Source organism: Anser cygnoides, chromosome 14 (genome assembly GCF_040182565.1).
Source record: "Anser cygnoides isolate HZ-2024a breed goose chromosome 14, Taihu_goose_T2T_genome, whole genome shotgun sequence".
Classification (NCBI taxonomy): Eukaryota; Metazoa; Chordata; class Aves; order Anseriformes; family Anatidae; genus Anser; species Anser cygnoides.
This window is the reverse complement of record NC_089886.1, coordinates 14,267,658-14,284,163: the sequence shown is the minus strand read 5'-3', so window position 1 is coordinate 14,284,163 and position 16,506 is coordinate 14,267,658. Positions and strand designations below refer to the sequence as shown.

The 16,506-nt window shown below is 39.0% G+C and overlaps 1 protein-coding gene across 7 annotated transcripts in view; it reads left to right on the top strand.

The window, feature by feature from the left end:
• RANBP17 (RAN binding protein 17) overlaps nucleotides 1-16,506 on the top strand; it is a 159,250-nt gene that overhangs the window by 78,298 nt on the left and 64,446 nt on the right. For 6 of the 7 annotated variants that reach the window (XM_048064754.2, XM_048064755.2, XM_066977084.1 and 3 more), the window contains exons 15-16: nucleotides 5,063-5,136; nucleotides 13,140-13,220. The exons of the other annotated variant lie outside the window; for it this stretch is intronic. In XM_048064754.2, coding sequence (XP_047920711.2) covers nucleotides 5,063-5,136; nucleotides 13,140-13,220 — 155 coding nt within the window. The remainder of the gene's footprint in view (nucleotides 1-5,062; nucleotides 5,137-13,139; nucleotides 13,221-16,506) is intronic. 7 annotated transcript variants of the gene reach the window in all.

The following is a 16,506-nucleotide window of genomic DNA, read 5'->3' as shown; positions in this document are numbered from 1 at the left end:
ACATGCAGCACCGAGTGGGAGGACAGCCTACTTTTTGTATAGTGCAGTGCCCAACTTCATGTGCTCTTCAGAGATCCCATCTGAAACTATTTGAGGCAAGTTCTTAAGGCCTATTAAAGATTTTTTTCTTGTAGGGAGCTAACTATATAACAACAGATTATCCTCTGGGCTTAGACTCTGAGTTAGGAGTGTTTGCAGATGTTACCTTTTTAAGACAGCTGGTCAGGAGTGGAGGCTTTATGACGACCAAGGTTTCCTCTGCTGTGAACGAGATAAAAAAGTGAAGGTTTTTTAAGCCCTTAATTTGGTTCGAAGGCAAAAGTTGTTGATCTGGCACTCTGATCCATTAATTAGGGGACTAAGTTCAGTTTCTCATAGATCGTGCAATTTGGAAGCTAGATTTCTGCTGCATGTAATGGAGCTTCCTTGTGTTAAAATTTAAAATACCAGATTTCAGTTTGAAAAATCGGTGAAAATTCTGCCTGGAAAGAAACTCTTGATTAGCATGGAGCTGAGTGGGTTTTGTGCAGAGGTATTAGAGAGGTGGGGTGGCACCCCCAGGAAGCTGCTGTGGTAGCCCAGACACTGGGTGAGTTGCCTGCAGAATTGGGGTAGGCTCTGTGTGGGGAGCTGCTCTCCAGCCCAGCCACGCCAGCCTCTTCGGCAGCAGCTGTCCCCATGCAGTTGCTATCAGTTTTGGAGCAAATACGGTTAAGGTCTGGTTTTGCCCTCAGTACTCATGACAAAATACTTTAATGTTACACTGATAGTTCTCTGCAGCAAGGCCTGCAGAGCTTCAAGGAAGTTATAATATCTTAAGCATTTACGCTGTGCCTACGGGTAATAACTTTACTGTAATTTTCTGAAGATTCATTATCCAAAATCTTAATTCATTATAATAGCCCTTATGAAACATATAGAAACCAACATTTTCTTGTGTTTTCTTATTTGCACAGTGTGAGAGATTCATTGCTCTGGTTTAATTTGTTTCATGGGGTGCGTTTGAGTACATTCCATACAGTGCTGTTATTGAATTTCTGTGACTGTCATTATATAGCCATACAACCTTTAGGAACTCATATTCTGAGCTTCCCAGTTCTGTAATCTGCTTCACATTTAAGAATTGACATAATTAGCTTCTTCAGAGTTATAACGAGAGCACCAAAAAGAGAAGACCTTAAAGACAAAGCAAAGTTAAACATATCTAGGGCCAAAGAGTAGAGAAGTCAGAGAAATAAAGTTTTAGTGTAATTACCACATTATTTCTCTGTTTGAAGTTGTATTTACATGCGAATGTTTTGCTCTATAAAGTGTTGCTTCCACAATTTTATTTTCTCTTTCTTTTTGAAATGCAGCAGGCAGGGTTCAAGTAGTTGGGAAGTGTAAGGTTATGTGATTTGGATAACTGGTAAAGCTGCTAGGTGGTAAAAGATTCACTGGCTCCAGAGCTGGTGAACCTGCTGGATCCCTTAAACGCCCCAATTCAACTGAGGTGCCTTTCATTTTACAAATCTATTCACAAATCTATTTCACTATTCTGTGAAATGGAGCAAAGAGCAAGGAAGCTGGTGGATGGGATAGAAAACAAGACTTAGGAAAAGCGACTGAGGGAGGGCATTGGGGTCGTTTAGTCTGGAAAAGAGGAGGTTTAGGGAGACCCCGTTGCTCTCTACAACTACGTGAAAGGAGGCTGCAGCAAGGAGGCTGTTGGTCCCTTCCCCCAGGTGACAAGTGGCAGGATGTGAGGAACTGGCCTCAGGTTGCACCAGGGGAGGCCCAGAGCGGGCCTCAGGCAGAATTTGGTCCCGCAGAGGGTGGCCGAGCACTGGAACGGGCTGCCCAGGGCACTGGTGGGGTCCCCACCCCAGAGGTGTGTAAGGGACGTGTGGACATGGTGCTTGGGGACACGGCTTAGTGGGGGCATGCGGTCGGTCGGGGGTAGCTGGGCCTAGTGAGCCCAAAGGTCTCCTCCAGCCTGAGCAATTCCATGAATTTTTGATTTAATATGTTTGAAATTGTTGTTGTTGAAGGTGTTTTGCTGGTCTCTTCTTTATTGTCACTCCCATGACTATTGCCGTCACCTGTGAGTGTTGCAACCAGTGCTATTGCTTTTGGGTTGGCGTGGTGGTATCAGCCCAGCTTGCTTTAAGGGCTTTGATTATGTGCTTGTACCCGTGAAGCTTACCTAACGTTGTAGCCTCATGTTACCACTTCTGTGGATTTCTCACTTTAATTCATAACCGATGTACATTGAGATGATGATAGTGATGTGATATTTGACGGTTCAGAAGCTCACATTTTGTGGCGATACCACGGCGTGCTCACCCAGCATTGTGTGTCGATGCAGGGTTTGTATTGGAGGTTACAAATCCCACAGTTGTAAGGATTTGGGAATAATTGTGTAAAGGCTTTACAGAAGTCTTAAACTGGTTGTTTCCTACTGAAAGTTAATTATCCTGCTCCTTACTCGAAGTCTCCAGGGGGAACTGCAAACATAGCCTTGTTTCTTTCTCGCTGCCAGGAGGAAGGAGGAGGCCTGGGCTGGAGGCGAGCCAGCAGGTGGGCGCCTGGGCACGTCCCGGTCCCGCAGGCGCAGCCTCCCCAGCTCCGCCGCTGCGCTCACCTTCGTGGCTCCGTGATGCGAACAAGGATGAGATCACTTCCACATGCAATTCCACATCCTTTTATGACCCCTTTCAACGGTGTTTTCCTCCTCCTTTTGAATACATAGCACGGTCTTTGTTGCTGAAGTGTTTTTTATTATTATCTGTCCAAAATGCTTTATCATTAATTTTTTATAGCGCTTAAAAGTCTAAGGGCATTTCATTGTTGTGGTTGGGGGCTGTTTGCTCTTCTATTTTTACATCCTAAGAGCGTGTTTCGGTTTGAAAATGATTTTGAAGAAGGTGTTTAAAATATCACGTTTATTTTAGCTTGCAATTTGTCACATTACAGACCGGGTAGTAGTTTTTATTACCAGCACTGTATTCATGCTGACTTGAAATGACCCTGTCACATGTGAAAACAAATCAGATTGTTGCTGTTAATGAGCTTTTCAATTTACTATTCAGTGGATCAGATAAGTGGATTTAAGAGGTAATGATCCTGCTTAGCACTCAAGCTTGGCTGTCAGATCCTAGTAGTTGTGGGAAATCCCCAGGGACAAAAGCGTTGACACAGTTCTTGATGGGATAATGGGAATCAAAGCTAATGGATGATAAAAGGAGTAGTAAGAGTTACAAGGATAATTGTGGATTAAAGCACTGCTCTTTGTCAACACTGACTGCTGGTTTAGTATTTATTTGTTAAACTCAGCCGTGGCTGAGAGCCCCGTTTGCCAACAGAGCGAGTGCTCCCGTCGCACTCGCCCGGCTGCTTTCCCTCCTCCTTCCCCCTTCTCCTTCCCCTTCTCCTTCCCCTTCCCGAGGAAGGGAATTTGGAGATGTCGCTAAAATTGCAGCTGCTCCATTTCAGCAGTGTGCTGTTTAGGGATGCTTTTTTTTTTTTTGTTCTTAGATTGGAAGATACGACTTTTATACTTGAATATGTTATCGTAGCTGCGGTTTACTGCAAATCATAGCTTTGCATTTACAGTGTGATAATTGATATTTTGCAAGGTTTGAAAAATAGTATGTGCCTTCTTTTCATATTTTGATTGTCCTTTCGCTACTGACTTCTGTCACAGCACATTGCATTCATGCAATTACAAAAGGTGATATTTTAGCTTACAAGTTAGGTAAATAAATCCTTGATGTTGATGCAATTTCTGGTTACAGCTGCAAGTTTATTTGCTCATGCCTTCATTATGCTCCAATTTAAAACTGAAGTTTTGGGGACATGAAGATACAATTATTATTTTTTTGTTGGCTTCCTCAGCGGTAGAATACTGCTGGTTTGGTTTTTAACCAAAGTTGTAGCATTGCATCAGTAGCAGAACTGAAGTTGGTACAAGCAAATTTAGATACAGTTACATAGGTATTAAGTTATCTAACGTTCATTGGTATTTGTGTAGAATATATAATATCGGCGAACAAAATTGACAGCTAGATGGCACCAGGCTTTCACTGCTGGGGAGCTGAGGCTGCCTGTGCTGGGCTCGGTGCTGCGTTTCAGACCTTGGTGATACTTGACTCGATCACGTAATATGGAAGAATTACATGTAACCCATAATACTTGTTTTAGTATCACTAAAGGTTGAAATGACTGAAATGAAATGTACCGACCTGCATTTAGCCTAGTCATAAGCAAATAGCAGTGCTACTAGAGCTCAGGCTCGAGTGAGTTGCAGAGCATTGTGAAGTTTTGCAGTGCTCATTTCCCTTTTATTTCTCAAGTTGATTTAATCCAAATAAACATTTTTATCTGAACTAAATGTTTGGCTACTAAAACTACTAAAAAAACTGCATGAAGATTACACAGTAAGTAAAAAATTACACTTGGTGTGTACTGTGTCTTTGTTATTGCATCAAAACAGCAGTGTGATCTGGTAGCTGGGGTGCTGGGAAAACTCGGCTGGTAATTTCTCATGGATCTGAAGTAGAGGGAGAAAGTATACAACTAGAAGTTACTTGGCTGCCCCAGGAAGGGAGAACACAAAACTGAATGCCTGAGGAGTACCTGATTTTCTAGAGTTTGTGACTGCTAGTGCAGCAACATGAAAGTGGAAGCTAAGGGACAGTGCTGAATCGTATCCCACTGAGGACAGAGACCAACAAAAGAATGTTTTCTCCGTCCCTTTGCAACTTTGGTAATAAAACACTTTTTTGAAAAGAGGCAGGTTTGTTCTGTGAACTGTAAAGTGAGTTTAATGTGAAAATTTTCTCTCTCTTTTGTGGGAAGAAATGTTTGCAAGGGCGCTTAAAAGCTGATTGGCTCCAAAATTCACAAAACACATTTTACAGTGTGTAAGTGATCTCTTACAAATGCTTTAGCTAGATTGGAACAGCAGGCGTGTGTGCCTGTACTTTTCTCCTGCAAAAATAGGGAAAGGTTTTAGAATAAATTAAACTGCTGGTTCTTGTAAATGTCTATAATATGTTACTGTTGAAATGTTTATTTCCAGGTATATGCCCGAATGACAGAAGTCTTAGGAATAACAGATGACAACCAGGTTCTAGAAACATTTATGACAAAAATGTGAGTTTATCCTTGGGTTCTATTCTGTATGTATTTTGTCTTTAGTGTTTACTTTAAATCCGTGTTTTATTTTATGTTGTTAAGTTTGCCCTTTGCTAGAATAATGTCTTCTGTAAATTTTAAATATTTCAAGTAAGGAATAGCTATTTTTAAAAGCACCCTTATTTTCTGAAAGTACCGCAGGCCTCTAAATAAACACTTAGAGATAGATAGGTACTTCAGAGTGCCTGCATCACTTCTAGAAATGGCTTATGGGAGGATGAAGCTGAAATTTCATAGACGCTTGTTCAGGGACAGTCCTGGAATAAGCAGTTCCCTCCCTTCCCCACTTCTCGTTCCTGCACCCTCAGATGCCAGTAGAATTACCTGTAAAGCTTCAGCATGATTCACGGCAGAGAGCTGACCAAGTTAAGCTAATCTTTCTTTGTTTTGGGGAGGTTTGTTTGATTTGCTTTTTGGCAAGATCTGGCAAACTTTGCTCTTAGAAGTATGGATTCACATGGAAAGATTTTAAGGACTCATACTGAAGGATAAAAGGGGCATTATTGTCTGCCGTTCTCATCTCAGAGATAAGATGGTGTGTTTTTCTGTCAGACAAGTATTGCAGTACTTCTGAAGAATAAACCTAGAGAATTGCTCTTTTTCTTGTGCTTCTGTTGCAGTCTATAGGTCCAACAAAACTTCTAGGATTTTGTGTTTTATTACGTATGTCCTTAGTGAGACCTGAGAATTTCTCCTGACTGAAAAGTTCCATCTAAATCATTTTTTCTCTCTATTCAAAACAAAACGGTCTCTCCAAACAATTATGAATACCCACTAAAAAATCTGGGAAGTTCCAGGAGACAATGAGTTGTGTGTGTGCCCAGAGAAAGAGAAACAAGTACTTTAGGTCTTCATTCTATGGTGAGGAAAACATTGCATTCTGTCATTAAGTTCATGTCCCCTAAATCTGACCTATATGACCATTAAATACTTTCTGTGGACTTAGACCTACTAGGGAAGCATCTCTTCTGGCATTGCCAGGTTAGCCACGATCTGTTCGGACAGTATTGAACATGAACTTGTCTTTTGCTGCCATGACTACCAACCTTGAGAAACAATAGCAATTAAGACAAAGTCATTTGCTAACGGGGTTTAACTTCTATATGGAAAATAAGGCATACATGTTTTGCTTCCTCTAAACCAGAAGCTGAGTGTTGCATCCCGCCCTAGGATAACGATAGTAGCCATCAAACCTTGAGATTTATCTGGAGAATGCTTTGTAGACAGGTAAATGAGGGTGATGAATGGAAAAATACTGATAGATACTTACTGCAGAGTTTCTGGAAGCATTTCATGTCATGGAATTAGCTAGGCTTCACTTTGTTGTTTCAAAATACAGTGAAACTTGAACGAATGAGGAAAAAGAGGGAAGAGGACTTCTGTATGGAGACCAGATGAATCAGTTTGTTCCCTCTTTCTACTCTTTCATACCATTGCAAGGAAATCCATGTTGCACTTGCTAATTGAGGAAATAGCAGTATATCATGTAACAAGTGTGATAACTACTACATGTGTTTAGCTTGGATGTGGCTGGTTTTGCACAAGCACAGTAAATCAAGAGAAGATGGTGTTTTAATGTTGCATGGAGGTTTTTACAAGGAAAACCAGGTAAATAAAAAGCAAAACTCAGTGCTGCTTTTTAGATTACGCATTCTGTGTTTGTATTTTCTCTTACTCTGTGGCTTACTGTATTTTTTTCAAAACATGCAGTTTATGAATTGTTCATTGATCAGATTGCAGATCATTTTCGTTTTGCAGAATGAATGTTACAGCTTGAATTGGACAATTCAGTCAGTATCTTTAAGAACTGACTGTGATGCTGTTGTCCAAACACACTCATGTTTGTGCTAATTAATAAACTAGCTTCTTCCCAGTTATAGCATGTCGATAGGAAAATCTGGGTGTGAAACCCAAACATGCTGATGCATAATCCGACAAGTAGTGTCTGATGGGGCAATCCAGTCTGGCAGCATTTTTGATGATTTGTTACTGACACTAATCTTAACACGTTTGAAGAGCAGTGGACAGGATACATGAGTGATTAAATCATTCACCTTTTTCTCTTAAAATACACTTTTAATAAAACATTAAGATGTTAACTCACCCTCATCGAATTCTGTCATTAATAGAAAACAATTTGAAATGCTTTTTGCTGTAGCTACTAGTAGCTGCAGTAGCCACTGATCAGTTTATGGTTTAGAGGTTGCATTAAATAGGTATTCTCCAAAGTACAGAAATATTTTGAGATACATCAATGTAATAGCTGTCCTTTAGATCTGTTGACAATAGTTTAAAGTGCTGCTGTCACATCAGGTCCTAGACTTCTTATCACACTTCCAGTGGAAGTTAATGAATGTACCTTTTACTGAGTTCATCTTAAATTGTTTCTGGAGGAGTGAAGTTCTATGCAGGCAGATTATCTGTTAATGGCTGTATTTTCATCATAGTCTTAGCAGAAATTTATTGAGTACCTCTTTTAACATCACTGCCCTTGCTTGCTTTGACCATCATCTTAAAAGGTATACATGTGACAGGGGAAAAGTCAGCTGAAAAAATACCTAGCCTCAAACCAAGTTTTTTCTAATATGCAAGGCACCTTGAGCCTTCTTAGCCATGTTCAGCAACTCTGTAGCAAGAGCAGAGCAGGTTCAAGGAGGGTTAAGCTGGGAGGAGGAAGGTGCGGGTGAAGACAGGTAAGGGGGAAGCAAGGGCTTTTGAAGGGGGCAGTAGGGCTGCAGGGGATGATGAGAATCTAGAGGGCTATGACTTAAGGTCCCAGTCTGGCTCCTTAAACTTCCTCTTGCCTAGCCTGTTCACCCAGGGTACTGGTTTTCAAAGCCACATGCTGTTCTTCTGTCTGTCTCGAGCTCTATCCTTTTTACTCCTGCTTCCTCCCAGAACAGCCATGTCACGTATTCCTCTTGGCCTGCTGGGAAGTGGCTCGAGGCCAGGACTCTTTTGGCAAGGAGTGAGGCACTGTACCCAGAAACGACAGCAGTTCTTTTCTTCTGTGGGTCCTCTTTTTGAGCAGTAGCTACCCACCTGTTTTGATCCTTCCTTGTATAGGTAAGAGGCAAGGAGACATTTAGACTGGGGTAGTTTTAGTTCCATCTGCTCCTTGAATGTCTCCTGGGCATCTGGTCCTAATTGTCTTTTATTTATTTTGGCAGCAAGCACCTTTCCTTTCCGTCATGAATTCTTTGTAAGCCTCTTAGGGTTCCTTTCAGTTATTATCAAATACATGTGGACATGATTTATCGTGAGGTAGATTAACAGAATGTTCACCCAAATGCTTAGTATTTTTGGTATAACATGATAAAATAACCGAAACATGAATGAAAGATGCGCATCCAACACTGCTGTCGGATTTTTTTTTTAACTGCTGTTACGATTTCACTGTGGTGGATACACACACACATACATATAAATAGAGAGATTTTTCCATGTAGTGTTTAAATTCTAGATAAGCGTAAAAAGTCTGGATCTCTGCATATTTTTCTGAACACTCAGAACTTACACGACTCCATGAATCACAGCAAACTAAAACTTGACACTTTTATTCATAACAGTATGTGTATATTTTTTAACTATTCACCTTTGTCCGGCTCTAACGAAAAGTATATATCCAATCACTGTCATTGAGCCACAGAGAGCTTTTATTGTAAATGATGATAATGTACAAGAAATAATTAAAACATGACTGTACGGAGCCTTCTTCCCAACAAATTGCTGTCTTCATTATTACTGAAACACAATTATCACGCAAGGAAGATATTTTCAAAGTTCTTTTAGGGGATTTGGATGATTGTTTCTGCTACTTTTTAATGGCAGTTTGGTAGCAGACACCTTAAGCAACTTTGAAAGTTTAGTTTAAATTGTATGATTCTTTTTGTCTTTTTGATTTCTATAACACAAGTATATCTGTATTCTTGAGACAAAGGCTATTCCTAAATTTACATGATTCAGGCTTTCTAATTCACTCTAATTCTGCTCTAATTGTTCATTTGTTTTTATTATTTAAAAAGAAATCTCCAAATGTGCTGGTTTACAGCAAATGTCATCTCTTCCGGCTGGGTAGCAAAATATCTTTGACAAGATAAAAATCTTTGACCATCCATGTGGCCAGATGGATTTTCTCTTTGTATAGTACATACTAACTCTTCAGTGGTCCCTATTCTTTGCTGACTTCACACTTTTATTAAAAAAAAAAAAAACAACTTTTTGCTTATTTATCTTCTATCCCTGATTCTCTTGTTTTCTTCCAAAACTTTCTTTTTAAAATTGTATTGTACATTTTTCAGTTCTGTCTTCTAAGCTGGGCATCCCATTCCTGTACTCCACCAGTATTATTTCCAGTCCTCAACTTCCATAAGAGCTATTACATCTTTTATGAAGGGGACTGTCCTTCGGTGTGCATCCTTTTAATAGGAGTGATACAGTCCATGTGTTTGAAAAGATCCTTCTGTATACAGTAAGGATAGGGCAGGAAATTAAGGACAGTAAAATGGGTTAGAAAACAAAAATGTCACAAAATGGATTTAAGGGGCTGGAAGTGGATGTCGGTGTTTTTTTTGTTGTTTTTTTTTTTGTTGTTTTGTTTTTTTCAACTATCATAAAGACTTGGAATGTGCAAAGAATTTTGATTCTTCTGTGGGTGGATGAAACTTTTCCCAGAGAATTGTAAATTGGCATATCTAATCACTATTTGCCTTCCCATTCTATATTTTAGATTTAAAAAACAAAAACCTCTAAAGTTGTACTTTTAAGTCACAAGGGCAGAGGTGTTTGGTACGCTGATAGAACTGCACTAGTAAGCAGTGATGGTGACAGGAGGTCTCAGAGCAAACTGGAGGGTTCTAAGGGGAAAAAGCTGGGAAGTTTCACCTTCTTTGGTATAGCTTTTAGAAGCTAGGCTTTTATTCTTGTCCTTTTACAAAAAGGTGAACTAAAAGCAAATATTTGAAAGTATACTGGATTCTTAATGGTGTTTAATTTAATATTTTTTAAATTCTCATAGCTCTATTCATTTTTCTGCACCTAGTTCAGTATTTTAATGCTGTGTAGTTATCAAAATTGCAAATATTTTGCCATTTTTTATTACCACTTTTCTTGTATTTGCCTTTAAAACGTGTTCAGTGCTGCTTATAACCATAACCATTTCTGTTAATTTGGATTGGTGTAGCTTTTGATGAAACTCTGACTTTCTGTGACTCATTTGAAACTTTATGATAGGTTGCTCTGACTCAGTTTCACTTAGTTCATATTTTAAGTCAATAAGCCACTTGAGAAAGAAAGAGACAAGGACACCAGCACTTGGATTTAAGAGCTGTCTTGCCATGATTTCTGTGAGAGCTGTAAATTTTTTCTCTTCTTTCATTCCTTGGTTTCTCTTCCTTTAATGGTGGAAAATCGCTTTTTGTATTCTGAGATTCCTCTATGGATCTTTACAAATTTTCTCAGATACTTAAAATCCTTCACAGGTGTTTCTTAAAGTATTACATTTTATGTGCCTTTCATATTGTCTGATATTGATAAGACAAAAACAAAAATGGGAACTGCTAAGATTATAATGGATTTTTTTCAGCCTCTCTTCACTCTTGAGTACTTCTCTAGCTTTTATATTGTTACTCTATCTTTCAGCATCCAAATACAGACATGAGAAGATATACAATTTTTAAAAAAAGTCATGAAATGTTGAAGAGCCTTCCTTATATAGTTTTAATTTTCTCTTCAAGCTGTTGCTGTGACTTCTTGTTTTTCTTTAAATGTCTTACATTTAGCTACTGAAGGACAAGGGTTTTGCTCTTTTGCAAAGTAGCCTTTTTATGATTTTGATATTGATGTCACATCTGGATAGTCCAAATTCATTTTTATTGCATTGTATGGTATATACTTGTTAAGGATTTAGTGCAACTATAAACATCTCCAGAACTCCCCATAGTAGAGATAAACTATGAATTATGGACTTGCTAGAATGGGCTATTTCTTTAAGGCAATTTGAACCTCTGTAGCTCTTCATAGAGATTTTGTTAAGTAAATCAATGTTTGTTTGCAAATATAAATTGAGGAATACTGCTTTGGTAATTGCATTGTTATTTGCCTTTTCCTGAGCAAATAATACTAAACATTCAGATGCCTTAAACTGCATTCTTGAAACTTCCTGAAAAAGAGGTTTAGTGTATGTGGTGTAGTGCATTCCTTAGCCTGTGTATATGTAAAAGATGGCAATAATCAACGCTGATTTTAAGGCACTGAACATCTGATCTTCAGGTCCTCCATTCCCAAAATTTCAATCCTACTGCTTCACTGTGTAAATAGCTGGTGCTGATTATGCCTCTTAGATGGTCAGCTTTCATCAATAGGTCTGACAGCTTAAAGTCAGAATTGTTACGCTTATTCTGTGGACAAGGAAACAGAGGCATACAAATGTAAATTTACTTATTCTTCATCACCTGGGAGTTTGAGATAGACCCTAGGAATTTGTTGTCTTTATCAGGAATAGGTTTTCTATTTCTCCAGATGAATCCAATATCAGAAACTGTGCTTGCATTCTCTCTTATACAGCATTCTCTCTCCATCTGAAGGAAGGGGGATATTCAACTTTCTTATGGCTTTCTGATAAGGTGGGAGTGAATGTTCCCAGAAGAGCAGGGCTCAGTACTTGCCTTCAAAAAAGGGAGCGAGGAGCAAGCAACCTGTTCTAAGCCAGGCAGCCCAAATGTGATTCTCAGAGGAGTACTAGAAAAAGTTTTACGTTTTAAAAAAGTTCTACTGGTAGTTAGTCTATAACTGTGATCAGTGTGTTTCGGCTACTTTTTTTGTGTTAATTTTTTCTTGGACTTGCTGGCAGGAATGTACAACCAAAACATGAAGTATCAAACATTTGGGCTTCAGTAAGATTCTTGACACTGACCTGCGTGACATTCCCTTAAGAAAGCTAGCAGATGCCCGACTACAGGATCAGCGACTTAACTTACTGTTGTAACCACTTCTCACTTGAGAAAAATGCCATTCCTCCACTTTATAGGCTTCAGTTTCCCTGTTTCATTTGAAGGCTCCTGACACCGTTTCACCTCCTAACTACGTCTAGTAGCTGAACAAACAGCAGATGCCATCCCAGGTCACTTAGGTGTCTTTGTGCTGCCCTGCACACGGTATAGAAGAAGCTGTAGAAGCCCTTAGCTGTAGGTTTCAAGTCTCACAGTTAACCTGTTGGAAGGCAGTAGAGCAAGTCATTGTCACCAAAAATGGGAAGATGTTGTACATGGTTGGTGGTCCCCAGGGACTGGTAATATGTCTAATGTTACCCTATATCATAATTTGTGTTGGCTCATTAATAAGAGAATACTCTTCCAAAATGCCAGTGTCTGATACGGGTTGCAATTAGGGAAATGCAGTATCCCCTGAGTATCTTCACTGTTAGTTAAGTGCTTGGTATTGGAAAGAGGGAAGAGGTAAATAGGGATTAGTATAAGAACCATAACGCAGAATTTCACCGGGAGTTGGGTGCAGCGAATCCAGCTCATTGAATCTGTCCCTCTAGTTTTTCTGTACCCTATTTCTCCTATGCTGAAGGGGAATTATAGCAATTTGGTTTTATCGCATGGAGAACTAGGCTGATAGATACTGCAGAAGTTAAGTGGCCAGATTTTATGTAGAAAAATGAGATAGATATAAGTCGGGGTAAGCTTCATTTAATTATTAGATATAATAAAGGAATATTGTTTTTTTTTTTTTTTTAATTAGGATATTTGTTACAGGATTATAAAATGTTTGGATCACTTGTTCAGGATAAAAACATTGGGCATACTTTTATAACATTATCTTATAAATGGAAAATCCTAAGACTTATCACAGGAATATATTCATAGTATAATGCTCTACTAGTTTGAGCTTTTGTATGGCAATTCTCAGAAAGAGAAAATTGTGTTATAAAATCACATTTTTTTTATTTATTCTAGTGTTACAAATCTTAAATACCGGGGAAGATGTGAGCCTGTGATTTTAAGAACTCTTCAGTTTCTAAATGACCTTTCAGTTGGATATCCTTTTTGTTGTATATGACACTATTTGCAAATAATAAGGTAAAATTTAATAAGATTGTTGTTGTTGTTTTATGTGCCACATTTTAAAACCAATTAGGATGTTAATGTTTATTTGTTTTGGTTTATCTTTTCCTCTGCATGGTTACTGGTTTTTAAAAGGCAGGGTTATTTTCACGTAATTCTTAGCAGCAAATGAAAAATATAACTAGTTGCTTATGGTTATCTATCCCATTCGGAATCTTCTTGAAGTCAATACTGGTGATGAGTTCAACAGTACTGAGAACAGGATTGATTCTTTAAGCAGCTGGGAACAGGATTGGTTCTACTTTGAGGATGAGTTAACTAAGAAAAGAAGCACGAGTCAAATTTTAAACACAAGCCTCTTCATATGTTTTATTTTTGCCTCACTGGAAGTTCCTCACTCTGTCAGTGTCATCATTAACACTGAAGAAAGCCACAATTTTGCATAAGGATGTTTGTCTGGCTTCTAGTATGTGAAATTTTTTCCCAAGTCATTGATGCTGAGTTGCTATTTGTTACAAACCTTTTGTAACTTGTGCTAATATTCACTTGTGTATCCTTAGTTGGAGAAGAATACGGTATGTGGCCTTCCAGTACCTAAAAGGGGCCTACAGAAAAGATGGGGATGGACCCATTGTCAGGGTGTGTAGTGATAGGACAAGGGGAAATAGCTTTAAGCTAAAGGAGGGTAGGTTTAGATTAGGTAGAAGGAGGAAATTATTTACACAGAGGATGGTGAGGCCCTGGAACAGGTTGCCCAGAGAAGCTGTGTGTGCCCCATCCCTGGAGGTGTTCAAGGCCAGGTTGGATGGGGCCCTGGGCAACCTGATCTAGTAGGAGGTGTCACTGCCCATGGCAGGGGGGTTGGAACTGGGGGATCTTTTCTAGACAGGAGTACAGACTGGGAGAAGAGCACACTGAGAGCAGCCCTGCGGAGAGAGACTTGGGCGTTCTGGTGGACAAAAAGCTTGACACAAGCCAGCAGTGTGCGTCTGCAGCCCAGCAGGCCAACTGCACCCTGGGCTGCATCACCAGAGAGGTGGGCAGCAGGGGAGGGAGGGGATTGTCCCCCTCTGCTCTGGCCTCGTGAGGCCCCACCTGGAGTCCTGCATCCAGGTCTGGGGCTGCCAGCACAAGAAGGATGTGGACCTGTTCGTGCAAGTCCAGAGGAGGGCCACAAAGATGCTCAGAGGGCTAAAGCACCTCTCTTGTGAAGAAAGGCTGAGAGAGCTGGAGATACTCAGCCTAGAGAAGAGAAGCCTCCGAGGAGACCCCATTGTGGCTTTTCAGTACTTAGAGTCTTATAAAAAGGATGGAGGGGGACTCTTTACTCAGGTCGATAACGATAGGACGAGGGGAATTGGTCTTAATTTAAAACCATTCTATGATTCTAAAAGGTGATAGATTTAGACTGTGTGTTAGGAAGAAATTCTTCACTGTAAAGGGTAGTGAGGCACTGGCACAGGTTGCCCAGAGAAGCTGTGGATGCCCCATTCCTGGAGGTGTTCAAGGCCAGGCTGGATGGGGCTTTGGCCAACCTGATCTGGTGGGTGGCACCCCTAGAATGACAGGGGGGCTGGAACTTTAAGTCCCTTTCCAGCCCAAGCCATTCTGTGATTCTAAGAACGATCATTCTTCATTCTTTGAATTTTCAGTGAATTGAGCAAGAAGATTTTTTTTTAAAAGTGGTAGTTATTTTTGCTGTGACAAAATATGTATAGGTATACAACAGATAATAAACCACCAGAGCTCATGAAAACACTCAATAGTGAAATCCTTTGCTGTTTTAAAATAAAAACAACTTTTCAGTAGTTTTCTAGAGAAGATTAATTGTTAGACAAGCAGAGGGGTAGGCAGGTGGAATATGACGACTGGAATCATTTTATTTCTCCATAGAATTCTAATCATATAAGAAGAATTTTAATATATTTCCTTGGGTTGAAAGATGATTGTAGCTTTCCACATTCTGTAAGTGAATTTTGTTCAGTGAAAATCAAACAATGTGTACGTTGACATACCATTAAACAGCTAACTCGAGATATTCTTAAATGTGAATGTTTATGTTCTCATGGCATCACAGAAATAGGACTGGAAAGGACTTGAAAGTGAAACTTTACTAAAAATTTTTACAAAAACAGAAGGGAATTTATTTCATTAATAAGATTTATGAAGAGACTAATGAGCTGTCTCTTTTTTATGGGATATACTTACGGCTTCAGTAGGGTTCAAAATGTAAAAGTAACCAAGAAATTTAACATGGTGCCCCTAACTTACAATGCTTGCTTATTTATTCATACATGTATACTTGCTGAAATAATCAGTCTGATGTTATTGTTAAAGCCAACAAGCATCTAGCATTTCATATTGTATTATGGAGGCTTTCAAAGGCATTTATTCACATGCTAGCTCCCAAGAATGGGGGGTCAGTATAAACTACTGACGTAAATAATACTTTTTCCAAGGCTGAAATGTCTTGATAGTTTTAGTTTTCAAATTACTCAAATTATATTTGCAGTAAATGAGTTTGTGCGCATGAAATAGACATAATAATATCAGGACCTAGAAAGGATGAAAAAATAGATGTTTAATAACCCAAGCTCTCCTGAAGAATAAAATTGTGATGAAATTGTATTTTTCTTCGCAGAAACTTGCTAACTGTTGCAAGAGCAGTTTCAGACCCCTATGCATAGTCAGGATGTAAAGCAGCACTGCCTCCATAAATATACATCTTAAACCTCATTGGAAATGTTTAAAGACTAGTAAAAAGTGAGATTAACTGAAAACATAAATACCAAAAATGTATTCAATTATTTTTCAGTGGAAATACTTCAAATTCTGAGAACAGTAGCTTTTCTGCTTAGATGGGTGGGGTTGTACAAAGACAGCTTTAATGCTGGTTCACTTCACTGTGATGTTGTATTAGTTAAGTTTAAAATTGTGTTCCATGGCAAACCATAAAAGATTTCAAAAGTATTAGACACCCACTTTTGTGCTGGAATTTAATATGCAACTTTTTATTGGAAAATAATCGTCCTTGTCTGGCAAAATCCACCATGCAATATTTCTGTTAGTAGGCATAATGCAATAAAGACAGGGAGGGCTATTTATCACTACAAATTTTGAGGATTTCAGGATTCTTTTTATTATTTTAATATATTTCTTTGGTATTAAATCAGAAAAATGATAAATTACACCTGTCGAGGCTGTTTTTCCTTTTTCCCAGAAAATGATGTACAACCCAATTTCACTGGTCATTTTGGCT